General features: G+C 48.5%; 1 protein-coding gene across 2 annotated transcripts in view; it reads left to right on the top strand.

The window, feature by feature from the left end:
- TBC1D8B (TBC1 domain family member 8B) overlaps window positions 1–13,690 on the top strand; it is a 72,133-nt gene that overhangs the window by 35,195 nt on the left and 23,248 nt on the right. For both annotated transcript variants that reach the window (XM_075007492.1, XM_075007491.1), the window contains exons 9-12: window positions 2,583–2,733; window positions 4,971–5,185; window positions 5,624–5,741; window positions 6,467–6,752. In XM_075007492.1, coding sequence (XP_074863593.1) covers window positions 2,583–2,733; window positions 4,971–5,185; window positions 5,624–5,741; window positions 6,467–6,752 — 770 coding nt within the window. The remainder of the gene's footprint in view (window positions 1–2,582; window positions 2,734–4,970; window positions 5,186–5,623; window positions 5,742–6,466; window positions 6,753–13,690) is intronic.

Genomic DNA, 13,690 nt, shown 5'->3' with positions numbered 1-13,690 from the left:
GTATTTCCACAGGGGCCTTACATATTGACATAGTCAATTTTCTGCTCATCTTGTTTAATAATGATAAAGCCTTATCTTCCCACAGCAAACTTCTTTTTGCTCCTCTGCCCCCTCAGGGAGGAGCTGTCTCTATATTTTGTGACAGTGAGCAAGTACTTAATTTCACATTCATTTGAACTGTCAAGACTTAACACTCATAGAAATGGGTAGAGAACAAGCAGAATTGTGATCCAAACATCATCTTCATTCTCCTGTCCTTCTTGATAACAGCATTATAATTTGGAGAAAATATTTCTCATAGACGAGAGCATATTATTTTGTTAAGGTGAAACAAAATGCCGTTATATGAAACCCACTCCCCTTTTCATTAACCTTTTAAATAAAGAATGAAGAAGACCTGAAAGATTTTATTTCAATCTTATTTTTACATTTTATTTAAATTGGTTTATTTGTGCTTTTCACATTTAAAAAAATCCAGTTGTTGGTAACAGTGGAACTCTGTGAAGTGGGTCTTTGCCCCCGAAAGTTTATGCTCCAAAATATCTGTTAGTCTATAAAGTATCACAGGACTTCTTGTTGTTCTCGAAAGTACAGACTAACACGGCTATCTTTCTGATACTTGGACTCTATGGGTGACTTGAAACACAGTGGATAATGACATTGCATGAGATGAAGCTAAAACTTTAACGGTTGAGAAGGAAAGGGGTTTTTTGTCACACAGTTTAAAACTGTTTTTTTTTTTTTTTTGTTTTGTATTTTCACCTATAAAGCAATAATGTCTCATAAAGGGAGAACGATTGCCTTTATTGAAGATGCAACATCCCTCTTTCAGTTAGAGCTGGTCGGAAGCCCAATGAACCCAGTGAAAGTTCTTCCATTGGTTTCAGTGGCTGTTCGATCAGGCTTTTTATGCAGGGAGAGAGCTCTCTGACTAGAGAATACGAGACTTGGCATTTCTGATATGTAGAAGAAGAGAACTTTTTGCCTGGGGTTATGTGGAACCCAGACTCTTCGGATCCTGTTTATACATCATAAACAAGAGCACAGTCCATTTCTTTTCCCTTTTTCTCCTCACTTTTAAGTGCTTTAAAAGGGTAGTTTGTCAGTACAGCTTATTCAAAGTGCACATACTTTCTCCAGACTACGAAAAGAAATCATGCACTGGGTTATCTATGCATTAATCACTCTGCACCAAAGATTACAGAAATAACTGAGTTCATTTGCAGAATGTAAGTCTTGTGCTTTTCAAAGGGTTATTCAGCATTCCTTCTTATACACGGGCAAAACACCTGAGCTCTTCAGTTCTGCCTGAGTAAGGAACTGATTTTGCTAAGGCCTACTCTTGCAAGTAGGCTTTACTTGTGTGGTTGTTCTCACTGAGGTTCAACTTGATTTCAGGAGAAATAAATCCTTGTGTTTTGACAGAAAGTGGCCAGCGTACAAAATTGCTCTCTCCAATTGTATGGCTAATAAATATTTGATTTCTGTCTGTACTCCAAATGAAGCTAAAAATGTTCAGACATTGTTTCAGCTCCTCAGACTAACCAAAATTGCCACCTGCTTCATATTTTCTTTCATATTGTTTGTTGGAAGCTCTTACATGGAACTGTTAAGTCCTGAAGAACACTATTTATAAGTAAAGGAGCCTGAGAACAGGAAAAACTGAAAAACCACAGTATGATAAAGACATTAGTGCTTGAGTTTGCACCTCCTGGCGTGCTTTCCAGCTCCTGTTCTCAATGCTGTTGCAGATCTGTCAAACTAGGATAACACAACAAAGGGTGATGTATAGGAAAACTGGAACAACCTGTGTTTTCCTGCCAGCATTGTAGTATGTGTTTTATCTATATAAGAGAAATATATGACTTTTTGTTATGATGGTAAGTAAGGAACAGTCAGCAGTAGGTTGAAAGCAAATGATTTAATCAAATAGGCTGTGATTTAGCAATGTAAGTAAGCAAGTACCAACTCTCACTTGGTCTGCTGTTAGATCCGTGTAAACTTCACAAGGTTTATTGGTCTCCTGTTGGTGCCTTGTGAACGTCACACAACTACTACCCACACAGTTTAATTCATTCAGAAGTCAAAGACTGGAATGTCAGTGGTGGCCTAGTTGTGTTGACAGTGTTCTTTGGAGCATTTGGGAGAACTGTGTGGGCAGGCTTTCCCAGTGCCTGTCTGCACAGTCACACACACTGCTCAGCTGTGGTGCTCCCTTGCACCGTTAATCTTTTCTGGAACTGCCCCACTTCTTTTGAGAATGATGTGGACTTTGATACAGTGTCAGATATGAAGCAGCCTGTGCTGTCGGCATATTGCTTTTATAAACTGCTTGAAATAGTAGTGTAGATAAAGAATTTAAGGGGAGGTTTAAAAATTCTGTATAAATTACTCTGCATTTAATAGGTCAGATTCTGTGTCCACTTACATCGGTTGTAAATCCAGACTAATACCATTGATATCAGAACTGTCGCTCCCAATTCATACTGGTATTTTTGAAAGCGTAATTTAACCTCATACTTCTTAATGTGCGAGCAGACTTTTTTATTTATTCTTAATGAGCTTTTGTTTTGTTTTAATAGTTGAAAGAAAAAATGAAAGAGCAGTCCTGGAAGATCCTCTTTGTAGAATGTGGACGTGGTGTTAGTATGTTTCGGACAAAGAGGACACGAGATCTAGTTTTAAGAGGGATCCCAGAGAACTTACGAGGAGAACTCTGGCTGCTTTTCTCAGGTATTGAATAGTAATTAGCTTGAATTAATTTTACGAATTTGTGTTACTGAAATATTCTAGTCAAAGATCAAATGTGCTGCTTCAGAAATGGTTGTTATCTACCAGAAATAAGTAAGGATCTTGCTTTTATGCAGGGAATTTAAAACCAAATCAAATGCGCAGTCTACACAGTTGGAAATCATAGCTGTTGACTCCAATTGCTTTTAAAACTGTACTGGTAAATATGTTTGTTTCCTTGGTGATAAGGTAGATGCTGTATCCCTTAAGTTCAAGGGAACAGTTAGGTTGGAAAAGCCTCTTTGTATACATCTGTCTTGCAGCTGAGCATGGGTGGGCAGATTCTCGCGAGCAGGCCTTGAGATAGCATAGTAAAAGCAGCAGTGGGGACATTCTGGCTTGGTCTGGGTCCTTGGGTTCTGATGTTGCTGGGGAGTGGGATTAGAGGTGCAGAGTCTGGGTGGAAGGGAGGGTAGGCTGGAGGTGGGGGCAGGGTGTGGAAGGGAGGTGTAGAGGGTCTGGGTAAGAGGGAGCATGTAGGAGTGGAGTGGGGGTGGGAGTGCAGTGCTCTAAAGGTAGGGAGGGTGCAGGAGTGGGGTGGGGTGTGGAATCTTGGACTACAGGGAGGGTATACTATCAGGGTGGGGGTGAGGGTGCTGGAGTGGGCTGGGGATGCAGGATCCGAAGGGAGGGTGCTGGAGCGGGGTGGGTATTGTGAGGTCTGAGCAAGAGAGGGAAACGAGCACACAGGTCTCTTCCCTGTGCACATTGCAGGTAAGCATTCCCTCCAGGCATTGATCGCCTCTCCTGCTACTCCCATTGGCCATGATCCCTGGCCAGTGGAAGCAATGGAGGGTAGTGGCTGCAGGGAGAGCACTTCCCGGCAGTATGCAGACCTGCTTTCTCCTTTTGCCAGGCAGAGACTGCTAGCCAGATGTGGCCTGTTGCGTGCTTTGTTTGGGCCCGTGAGGCCTGTTGCTTGCTTTGATTGCCCCCCGTTTAGGAGGGAGCTGGAGCTGGCACTCCAGCCGTAGGGGTAGAGCCCCAAGCCTCACGAGTTGAATCAAGCCCGTGGACCATAAGTTTCTTATCCTGGACTATTTACAGACCAATGGAGTTTGTGTAGCTGAGCATTTGCCTCATCTTTGCAACTTTTTTCTAGAGTAGGCCTCTGGAAGCAAAGTACAAACATCATGTGCATGACTTGCAGTGTTTCTAAAGGTGCACATGAGCTCTTGTGAAAGTTAAAAAGGTTCTTTTATGGTCTTCCACCCTGTGGTGTAATATCAGTATTGGAGTGCCTCACTAACACTAATTAGCTTATCCTAGCAACACACTTACAAGATAGGAAAGTATTATAATCTGTATCGTACAGATGTGGAACTGAAGCACAGAGCAGTTGAGACAGTGATTTTTCAGAGGCCTGGAGCTCCTTCAGCTCCCATTGACTTCTGCGTGTGTCAGTCACTCCAGGTGACTTGCTCAAGGTTGCAAAAGAAGTCTGTGGCAGAGCCAGGAATTGAGAAGGGATTTGTGTGACCTGTCAGCCAGTGCCTTGACCACAAGATCACTCCAATATGAGAGGTGATTTTTCCAACTTTTCTAGAGGTTCAGTGTGTGGCAACAAATTACTTTTCAAATTATACATCATGTTTTAACTCATGCTGAGTAGTTGTGAATGCAAGAGATTTGTAGTTGCTAACCGTTACTGGGGTATCTGTCTGTACCATTATTCTTCACTCATCAGTTTGGTGCTTGAGCACCTGTGACATGCGATGGCACAAAAATCTTGGAACGAATCAAATGTGAAGTGCTTTTTGAAAATGTGTATCACATAAATGGCTTGGCCCGTTGACTACCAACTTGGGCAGGGTGGGGGGAGAAAAACATTGACTTTACCGCAAAACACTTGCAGAATTGTAGATAGAATGGGAGGTTTTTTTGTGGAAATCAAGGGGGAGATCAGAGTCTGACTTACAATGGAAAGTAGCCTACCACCTTAACTACCTTGAGCCTAATTTTCTACTTTGTTACCATTGGTCTAATGCCATTGATTTAAAATGTGTTACTCTGATATAATAATGAAGTAATGGCCTGAGGAGTTTGGCCCCAAGGCTCCATCATAACCCATATAACTTCAAGCTAAACTTCAGCTAAAAGCTATTATACGTATTTCAAAGAAATCATGTACATATTCCACACTCTGTCATCTAATGCTGTGCAAATAAATATACTGGCAGGTGCTGTTAATGACATGGCTACAAACCTTGGTTATTATACTGAACTGGTGGAAAAGTCCAAAGGAACATGCACGCTGGCTACTGATGAAATTGAACGAGATTTGCGGCGCTCCCTCCCTGAGCATCCAGCCTTTCAGAGCGACACTGGAATTTCTGCCCTCAGGAGAGTTCTGACAGCCTATGCATATAGGAATCCCAAGATTGGATACTGTCAGGTAGACATCAGTAGCACAAATATATGGTACCAGTATAGTGATGCCACACCTCATAATTCTGTCACTTAAATCACTGGGGTTTCTTGCTTCAATGGTTTACTCATAGTCTACGTTTCAAAACATTATAGGATATTGACTTTTATATAGGAGTTGTCACCAGGTTTTGCCCTGTGCCTATGACATTATTTTATCTGCTGTAAATGGTGGATTTATGCTAGGCTGCCATTATAAATCTACCTCATAGACTTAAATGTTTATGCCAGGCATTTTAGTGGTGTTGCAGCATAGGTCTGGTACTGGATACAGCTGACGCTTACCACAATTGAACTATAAAGCAATGCAATGTAAACCATGCTTTAAAATATATATAACCTGTAACAAACCTGAAATGCACTACATTGTCCTTGCCAGTCCCTCTTACCTTGATTGATTTTGTAGGCAATGAATATTTTGACATCCGTGCTGCTGCTTTATGCCAAAGAAGAAGAAGCTTTCTGGCTCTTGGTTGCTGTGTGTGAAAGAATGTTACCTGATTATTTCAATCGTCGAATCATTGGTAATACAGTTCTGTTTTCTATCAGTTTTTTTAAAAAAATAAACGTCCATAATCACATCTTGAAACAGAAGTGAAGCACTAGCTGTAGTTTGCATAGAAGCAAAAACTTCTTGATTTGGTTTCAGTTGCAGCTTAGGAAGAGTTGAAATAAACAGGAATATTCTTGTTTGTGCAGGAAATAATGCAGCTTTTTATTCCTGGGCTATGGCTGTACAGAGAACTTATTCAGGAAATACTATTTCTTGTACCATAGAACGATTATCCTAGGTTTGTATTTTAAAGGCACATTATTAACTTGAAAAGCTAGTTAGTTGGAAAAAATTATAAATAGTTCTAGGTGCTATATTTGTCCCAGATTCTGCTGTCAACTGTTTCGGAGGGTTCTTCCACCTCCCCTGGCATAGTCTCTCCCCTGTTGCAAATGAGGGATGCTCACTATGCAGGAGGAGCAATGAAGCAGACTGTGGACTGTCAAAAGCAATAAAGTACTACTTGCTCTGCAGTCATGCTGAATACATATTGCTCCTAATATTCTCAGGACATGCAGGTGTTTGGTATTGCAGCACACCCAGATGCACTCATGTTATTCCTTTTGTCATCCCATGGCAGCTGCTTGACCTGTTTTGTAGTTAAAATATGGTTGTATTGAACCTGATTCATGGCAATATCTGCTGTTTTATTCCCTATACTAATATTTGGGTGGCTGTTTTATTGTCCTCCTGCAGGTGCCTTGGTGGATCAGGCAGTGTTTGAAGAACTCATTAAGGATCACCTGCCTCAACTGACGGACCACATGACAGATATGACATTCTTCTCATCAGTCTCTCTCTCCTGGTTTCTTACTCTGTTCATCAGCGTTCTGCCCATTGAAAGTGCAGTCAGTGTAGTAGACTGTTTCTTCTATGATGGGATAAAGGCAATCTTGCAGCTGGGTCTGGCGGTACTGGACTATAACATGGACAAGCTGCTAACCTGTAAGGATGATGCAGAAGCAGTGACTGTTCTAAACAGGTATTGGTCTAAGCAGGTGTTGGTGTATTCTTCCTGCTTAAATGAAATTCAGAAAGATAGATATATAGTTACATGTAGATGTTCCTCTTAGGAATGGCAGAGAGAGCATTTGGCTAGCAATTTCAAAGAAGACAAAGGGGGTTGAGTGTTCACTTGACACTGAAACCCAGTGAGGTTTGCATAATTATCTCCCTCAGGCTCCTTAGAAATTCTCAAGTTTAGTTGTTCGTTTCCTAAAACCGTAGGCACTATGTATAGTTTAAAATGACTACAAAACCTACGCTCTATGGAGCTGCCTTGCCTCAACAACCAAGCAGACCAGAGAATATTAAATGTCTGTGATAGTTCAGGCATCAAGTCAGTAACAATGTGACCCTTTCATTTGGTTGTGATAGGGTGCGGTCACAGAAGACAGCTTGGGATGTTCCCTGGTGTGCTGATCATGCCACTAGATACCTGCCTTCTTACCCCCTGCGGTTTCCCACTATCCTGTCCTGTTGAGCCAGATCTTCTGGTCTCCCCCAGACTAGGCACAGAGTTGGGATTACCACTTCACTGCAGAGCAATACAGGCACTGATTAACCACAGCTCTGGGAAGATGCACTTTTAGGGCACAACACCAGGGAAATCAACCCCGAGAAAGGATTCAAAACTCCAAATATATCCATGTCTATGCAAAATATTTGCACAAGGAGTGCTCATTAGGTAAGTCACCTTTGTCAATGAAAGGGAGATGTAAACAGTGGTAGCCCTCCCCAGGTAATAACTGCTTACACTGGGCTTGATTTTAAACATAAGAGATTTTATTAAGCAAAATAGTAGAATTTAAGTGGTTGTGAGTAAAAACAGGCAGATCAAAGTGAGTTACTTGAATTAGAATAAAAGAAAACACATAGGAAGTTCTATTCCACTAAGAATCTAGTTAGTTATGAGTTCTTACACTAAACAGAAGTTCTTGCATCAGGTGAAAGCTTCAAGTCAGGAATGATCTTACTCTGTCTTGGGTCTCTAGGATACCATAAAGCAGTTCTGTTTTTCCTTAGAATGTGTCAGGCAATTTCCAAAGCAGGCTGAAGATAAAAATGGAGGAATTCCCGCCCCACTCCCGGACCCTCTGTTTATACTCATGCCCCTGTGGAGGGAATTTAATTGTTCTCGATGTGTGAAATCATGTCCAAGGTGGAGATTGCCAAAAAGGACAGGGACAGGTGACTCACTCATGGCAATCAGCCATTGCCTGTTTGCTGGTCTGAACATACTCAGCAAAGCTCTTCATATATGGATTCGACCCCATTAAAGGCCCATTGTCACCGAAGTAAGGATATCCCCTCACAAGCAGATACTCTCACAATAGGGTAGCCATATTTGGAACACAAGTATATAGTCAGTACTTCAACTGCAAAAATGATACATGCAGAAAAATAGGATATACAGATCTAGCAGATCATACCATCAAAAGTGATAGTTTACAAGAGGCATTTTGTCCAAAGCATGTCTGAGTTATGTATATTTATACTCATTACCCATTTTCCATAAAGCAGTGGGGGTGGGTGCATCCCATGCTACTGGCTCTTTCATTGTTGAGAGTTTAAATCTCAAACAGGGCAAAAATCTTTTCCTTCCTTTTTTTTTTTTAAAAGGCAACGTAAATCCCCTTTTCATATTGCCCTCTATCGTATTCATGTCACCAAATATGCATGTGAAAATACATTCTTAACTGGCAGCAGGAACACCTTCCTAAAGTCAGATATTGTAGCCTCCTCTGTCATTATACCTCAGAATAGTTAAATGGTGCACACAGAGCGTACCATGTGAACAATGAGATCTATTGACTGGACATGACTCATAGGGGCTACGTCTACACGTGAGCGCTACATCGAAATAGGCTATTTCGATGAATAACGTCTACATGTCCTCCAGGGCTGGTGCAGTCAACGTTCAACGTCGACGTTGGGCAACACCACATCGAAATAGGCGCTCCGAGGGAATGTCTACACGCCAAAGTAGCACATATCGAAATAAGGGTGCCAGGAACAGCTGCAGACAGGGTCACAGGGCGGACTAGCGCTTCCGGGGCAACAGCTAGCTGCTCCCTTAAAGGGCCTCTCCCAGACACACTCAGCCTGCACAGCACGCGGTCTGCAGAGCCATGGGCACTCACACCTCGAGCGATGCAGTCATGGACTCCCAGCTGCAGCAGCAGCCAGAGGTCCACCCAGCTGCCCCTGTAGGAGCAGTGCTCGCCCTGCTCCATGCCATGCAGGAGGCAGCTGAGCACATCCTTGCCACAGAGGAGGAGCTGCCCGCAGGGGAGGAGGATGCAACCCCAAACCCTGCAGCACCCCGCCCCCACCCCCGCCTCATACGCGGGGCTGTGGAGCTACCCCACCAGCACCGACTGGTGGGAGCGGCTGGTGCTCGGACAGTGGGACGACGACCGCTGGCTCCAGAACTTTCGGATGAGCTGGCAGACATTTATGGAGCTGTGGCAGTGGCTCACCCCCGCACTGAGGCACCAGGACACCTTCATGCGGCGTGCCCTCAGTGTGGAGAAATGGGTCGGCATCGCTGTCTGGAAGCTGCACACTCCAGACAGCTACTGATCTGTGGGCCAGCAGTTTGGCGTCAGCAAGGCCACTGTCGGGGCTGTCCTCATGGAGGTAAGAGGACCCACGGGGGGGGGGGGGGGGGGGAGGCAGCCCTGGCAGGGGAAGGGAGCCCGGGGAGGGGAGGGGGGCCCTGGCAGGGGAGGGCCACACACACCCTGCACACCCCTCATTGGTGCTTCCCCATGTGCTTCCCCTCCAGGTTGTCTGTGCCATCAACGCCCTGCTCCTCCACAGGCTCGTGAGGCTTGGGGACCTGGATGCCGCCATCGCAGGCTTTGCCACCCTGGGCTTCCCCAATTGCTTCGGGGCTGTGGATGGGACCCACATCCTCATCCGTGCCCCGGAGCACAGTGGAGGATGCTACCTAAACAGGAAGGGCTACCACTCAGTGGTCCTCCAGGCCTTGGTGGACAGCCGAGGCCGTTTCCTGGACATTTATGTGGGCTGGCCTGGCAGCACCCACGACGCCCGGGTATTCCGGAGCTTGGGCCTGTGCTGCTGGCTGGAGGCGGGGACCTACATCCCCCAGCGGGAGATCCCTGTGTGGGACACCACCACGTCCCTCTGCGTCATCGCAGATGCAGCATACCCCGTCCGGCCCTGACTCATGCACCCTTACACGGGCCATCTGTCAGCCAACCAGGAGCGCTTCAACATGCACCTGAACCACGCGCGCCAGGTGGTGGAGCGCACATTTGGGTGCCTCAAAGGGCGCTGGAGGTGTCTCCTCACCCGCCTTGATGCGGGCCCCACCAACGTCCCCCAGATTGTGGGCGCATGCAGCACCCTCCACAACCTCGTCGAGAGCAAGGGGGAGGCCTTCTTTCAGGGCTGGGCTGTGGAGGCCGGCAGGGCCGATGTGGAGCCATCCGCTGCCCCCAGTCGCCAGGTGGACCCCGAAGGGACCTGGGTCTGGGAGGCCCTGCGGGCCCATTTCGATGAGGCTGCGGGGTGAACGCTGGCAGGCCCCCCACTGCACCCCCCCATCCTCCACAATGCTCCCTGCCCCTACGCCCACACCACAGAGCACCCAAGAGCACACCCCCCCACTTTTCTTGTAAATAAAAGCAGACATTTGTTCGTCAAACCAGATGTATGTTGAACTCTCGTTATTATTATCCTAACTAACTATTTACAGGCCAAATAAATATTATATATATATTATAAGTCAGATAAGATGAAAGAAAAAAAGGGGAAGACAGGGAAGGGGAGAACTATGTGCATGGGGAGGCAGGTATCAGCATAACACCATCATAACAACAGGGGTCTAATAGAAACTATTTACAAAAGAAGATAAAACTGAAGGGGATATATACAAAGGGGGGGGGGGGCTACGTCCTGGGCCCCACACCCCCTAATGTCCAGCACTGGGGGTGGACAGCCGCGATGCACGCTTCGGCCTCAGCCCTGGCCAGGGCGGGCTGGGGGCCAGGCGGACCGGTAGATAAGGCCGGCGGGTGTCAGCTGGCCCCAGGTCCCCCTCAGCGGAAGGGCCCTCGGTGGCGGTGCGATGGTGGATGGAGCGGCGGGTGGAGCAGGCAGGGCGGGCAGAGCAGCGGCCGGCGCAGCATGGGGGGCCTGGTAGTCCGCGATATGCTCGAATGTCCACATAATGGCCCCCCATGCCTCCTGGCGCCAGGCCAGCGCCCACTCCTGAAGTTGAAGGCACCGCTCCTCCACCTGCAGGCGCTGCTCGGCGACCTCCAGCTGCCGACAGTGGATCGCCAGCAGCTGGGGGTCCGTCGCTGTCCAGGAGTGGGGCTGGCTCCGCCGTCGTCCCCACCGTGGGCCTGGTTGGTGCTCCGCCGAGGGGCTTGCCTGGAGCGATGGCCCCGGAGGGGTTTCCGGGACCACTGAAGCCTCGCCAGCGCTCTCCGGTCCTTCCGATGGTGCAGCTGCGGAACACAAGGGGGGGAAGAAGAGTGGAGACAGCCGTTAGTGTGGGCCCCGAGCTGTGGCCCTTGTCCCCCCACCCCTCTGCTTCAGGTTCCCCATCTCCATTTCCGGGAGATGCTGCTGCTGATGATGATGATGGGTGTCCCACCCCCTCCCACCGGGGGACCCTAGGTTCCGCTCCACCCATCCCCAGGGATGGGGCATGGCACTGTCCTGCTGGGGGTGCAGGGGCTGATGCACTCCTGTGAGGGATATGCCACTGCTGTCCTTGGGGCCATGGTCATCTGGGCACGTGGAGGGCCCTGGTCATGTCTGTTACCCCTGCCCCTCAACCCTGGGGGTGCACATACCTGATGGTCCACTCCCATGGTCGGGGGACACCCAGTGGGCGGACGCCCTGCTGGAGCTCCCTGATGGCAGGATGATGTGCAGCCCCCCATCGCTGGAGGAGGACTCCCCCTTCTCCTCTGGCATCCCAGGGGTGGGCTCCTGGGGGGGCCCCCGGGGTGCGGGGCTTACCTTCGGGGCGGACTCCGCTTCCGGGGCCTGCTGGGGCTCGTCGGCCGAGGTATCAAGAGTGGCCGGAGGGGAGGAGGTGTGCCAGGGGCCCAGGATGGCCCTGAGCTCCCTGTAAAAGGGGCAAGTGACGGGGGCAGCCCCAGATGAGCCGGCCGCATCCCAGGCCCAGGTGTAACCCTGCCGCAGCTCCTTCACTTTACTGCGGACGTGATCCGGAGTGTGGGCAGGGTGACCCTGGGCGGCCAGGCCCTCGGCCAGCCGAGCGAACGCATCCGCGTTCCGCCTCTTGCTCTCCGTTACCTGGAGCACCTCCTCCTCACTCCAGAGCCCCAGCAGGTCCCGAAGCTCGGCCTCCGTCCAGGAGGGGCCCCGCTGCCGCTTCCCAGCCTGGCTGCCGGTCTGGGAGCCTTGGCTCCCCTTGGGGGAGGTGCCTTGGGGGCACTTAGGTGGCTGGCGGGCGGCCATCACAGTGCTGGGGGGTTGATGTGGCTGCTCAGAGATGGGCAGGCTGGCCACGTGGCTGGGCTGCCGCCTGCACGCTCTCTCAGCTTCCTGCACAGGAAGGCAGGGGGCGGGGAGCTTTAAGGGGCTGCTGCACGCAGCAACCATCGAGCTCGGGCTGGAGAGAGCGTCTCTCAACCCCTCAGCTGATGGCCCCCATGGTGGACCCCGCTATTTCGATGTTGCGGGACGCGCAACGACTACACGTTCCCTACTTCGACGTTGAACGTTGAAGTAGGGCGCTATTCCCATCTCCTGATGGGGATAGCGACTTTGACGTCTCGCTGCCTTACGTCGTTGTCATCTTCGAAATATCGCCCGCCACGTGTAGCCGTGACGGGCGCTATTTCGAAGTTGGCGCCGCTACTTCGAAGTAGCCAGCACATGTAGACGCGGCCAGGGAGAGTTAGTTGTGAATGTCCCAACTTTAGGTAGTTTCAGCCAGAGCTTTAGCACAGTGTTTCTCAGTTTTATTTGGCCATGGAACCCTTTTAAACTTGAAAGTACTTTGCGGAACCCCACTCCCAGGCTCTAAACCCTTGGCCCCCAAACTTGTCCCCCATCTCTAGCTTTACCCACCCTAACCCTCAGCTCCCAAATCCACTCCCCCATTCCCAGGCTTAAACCCTTACAGCCCCTAACCTGCCCCCTCCAGCCACAGGCTTAACCTCTCTGAGCCTCAAACCTGCCCCCGGCCATTGGTTTAACTCCTCTCAGCCCCACACCCGTCCCTGGAACTAACTTATCCTTAGCATTTGCTGGGGAGCCTACGCCGGGTGTCCATGTGCACCCAGTGGAAGGAAGGCTGGTGTGGAGGTGTTCTGTTGGTGGGAGTAAGAAAAGCCATGCCCACTGGAGGGGTGTGGCTGCTTGGGGAGGGAGGGGCTCTCTGCAGCTACCTGCCTGGCGGCCACTGAAATAATGGAACTAAATTCAGTTGGTTTAGTGGCTGGAGCCCTCCCGAAGTCCTGCCAGCTATTAAACCAATTAAATTTAGCTCTACTATTTCAGCAGCAGCAGGGCAGAGAGCCAGAGAGGAGTCAGCTATTGTAATGGAACTTTCTCACAGAACCCTTCTTCTCGCTTTGTGGAACCCCGGGGTTCCACAGAACACGGTTGGGAAACACCACTTCAGCATATTGTTTGTTTTAGAATCCATTGAATGTTAATGTTTTAGCAGGGAGAATGTAACAAACCTTATAGACTAATGTTCGCTTCAGAGCTTAGCTATGCTCATTTAAATTCTTAACACCTAAATTAAACTAGTAACTGAAGCAGCTTTACAGATGATGTTTGTTGATGCTAACATATAAAGAGTGGGTTGCAGTTTGGCTTTTAACTTACAAGGTCAATGTGAAATCCCTCCTCCTCCAGTACCCATACCCAGTTCAACTAGAATCAAACTCTGCTGTT

This window comes from Carettochelys insculpta, chromosome 13 (assembly GCF_033958435.1).
Source record: "Carettochelys insculpta isolate YL-2023 chromosome 13, ASM3395843v1, whole genome shotgun sequence".
Lineage (NCBI taxonomy): Eukaryota > Metazoa > Chordata > Testudines > Carettochelyidae > Carettochelys > Carettochelys insculpta.
Note: the sequence above shows the minus strand (reverse complement) of the source record. Positions and strands in the feature narration are given on the sequence as shown.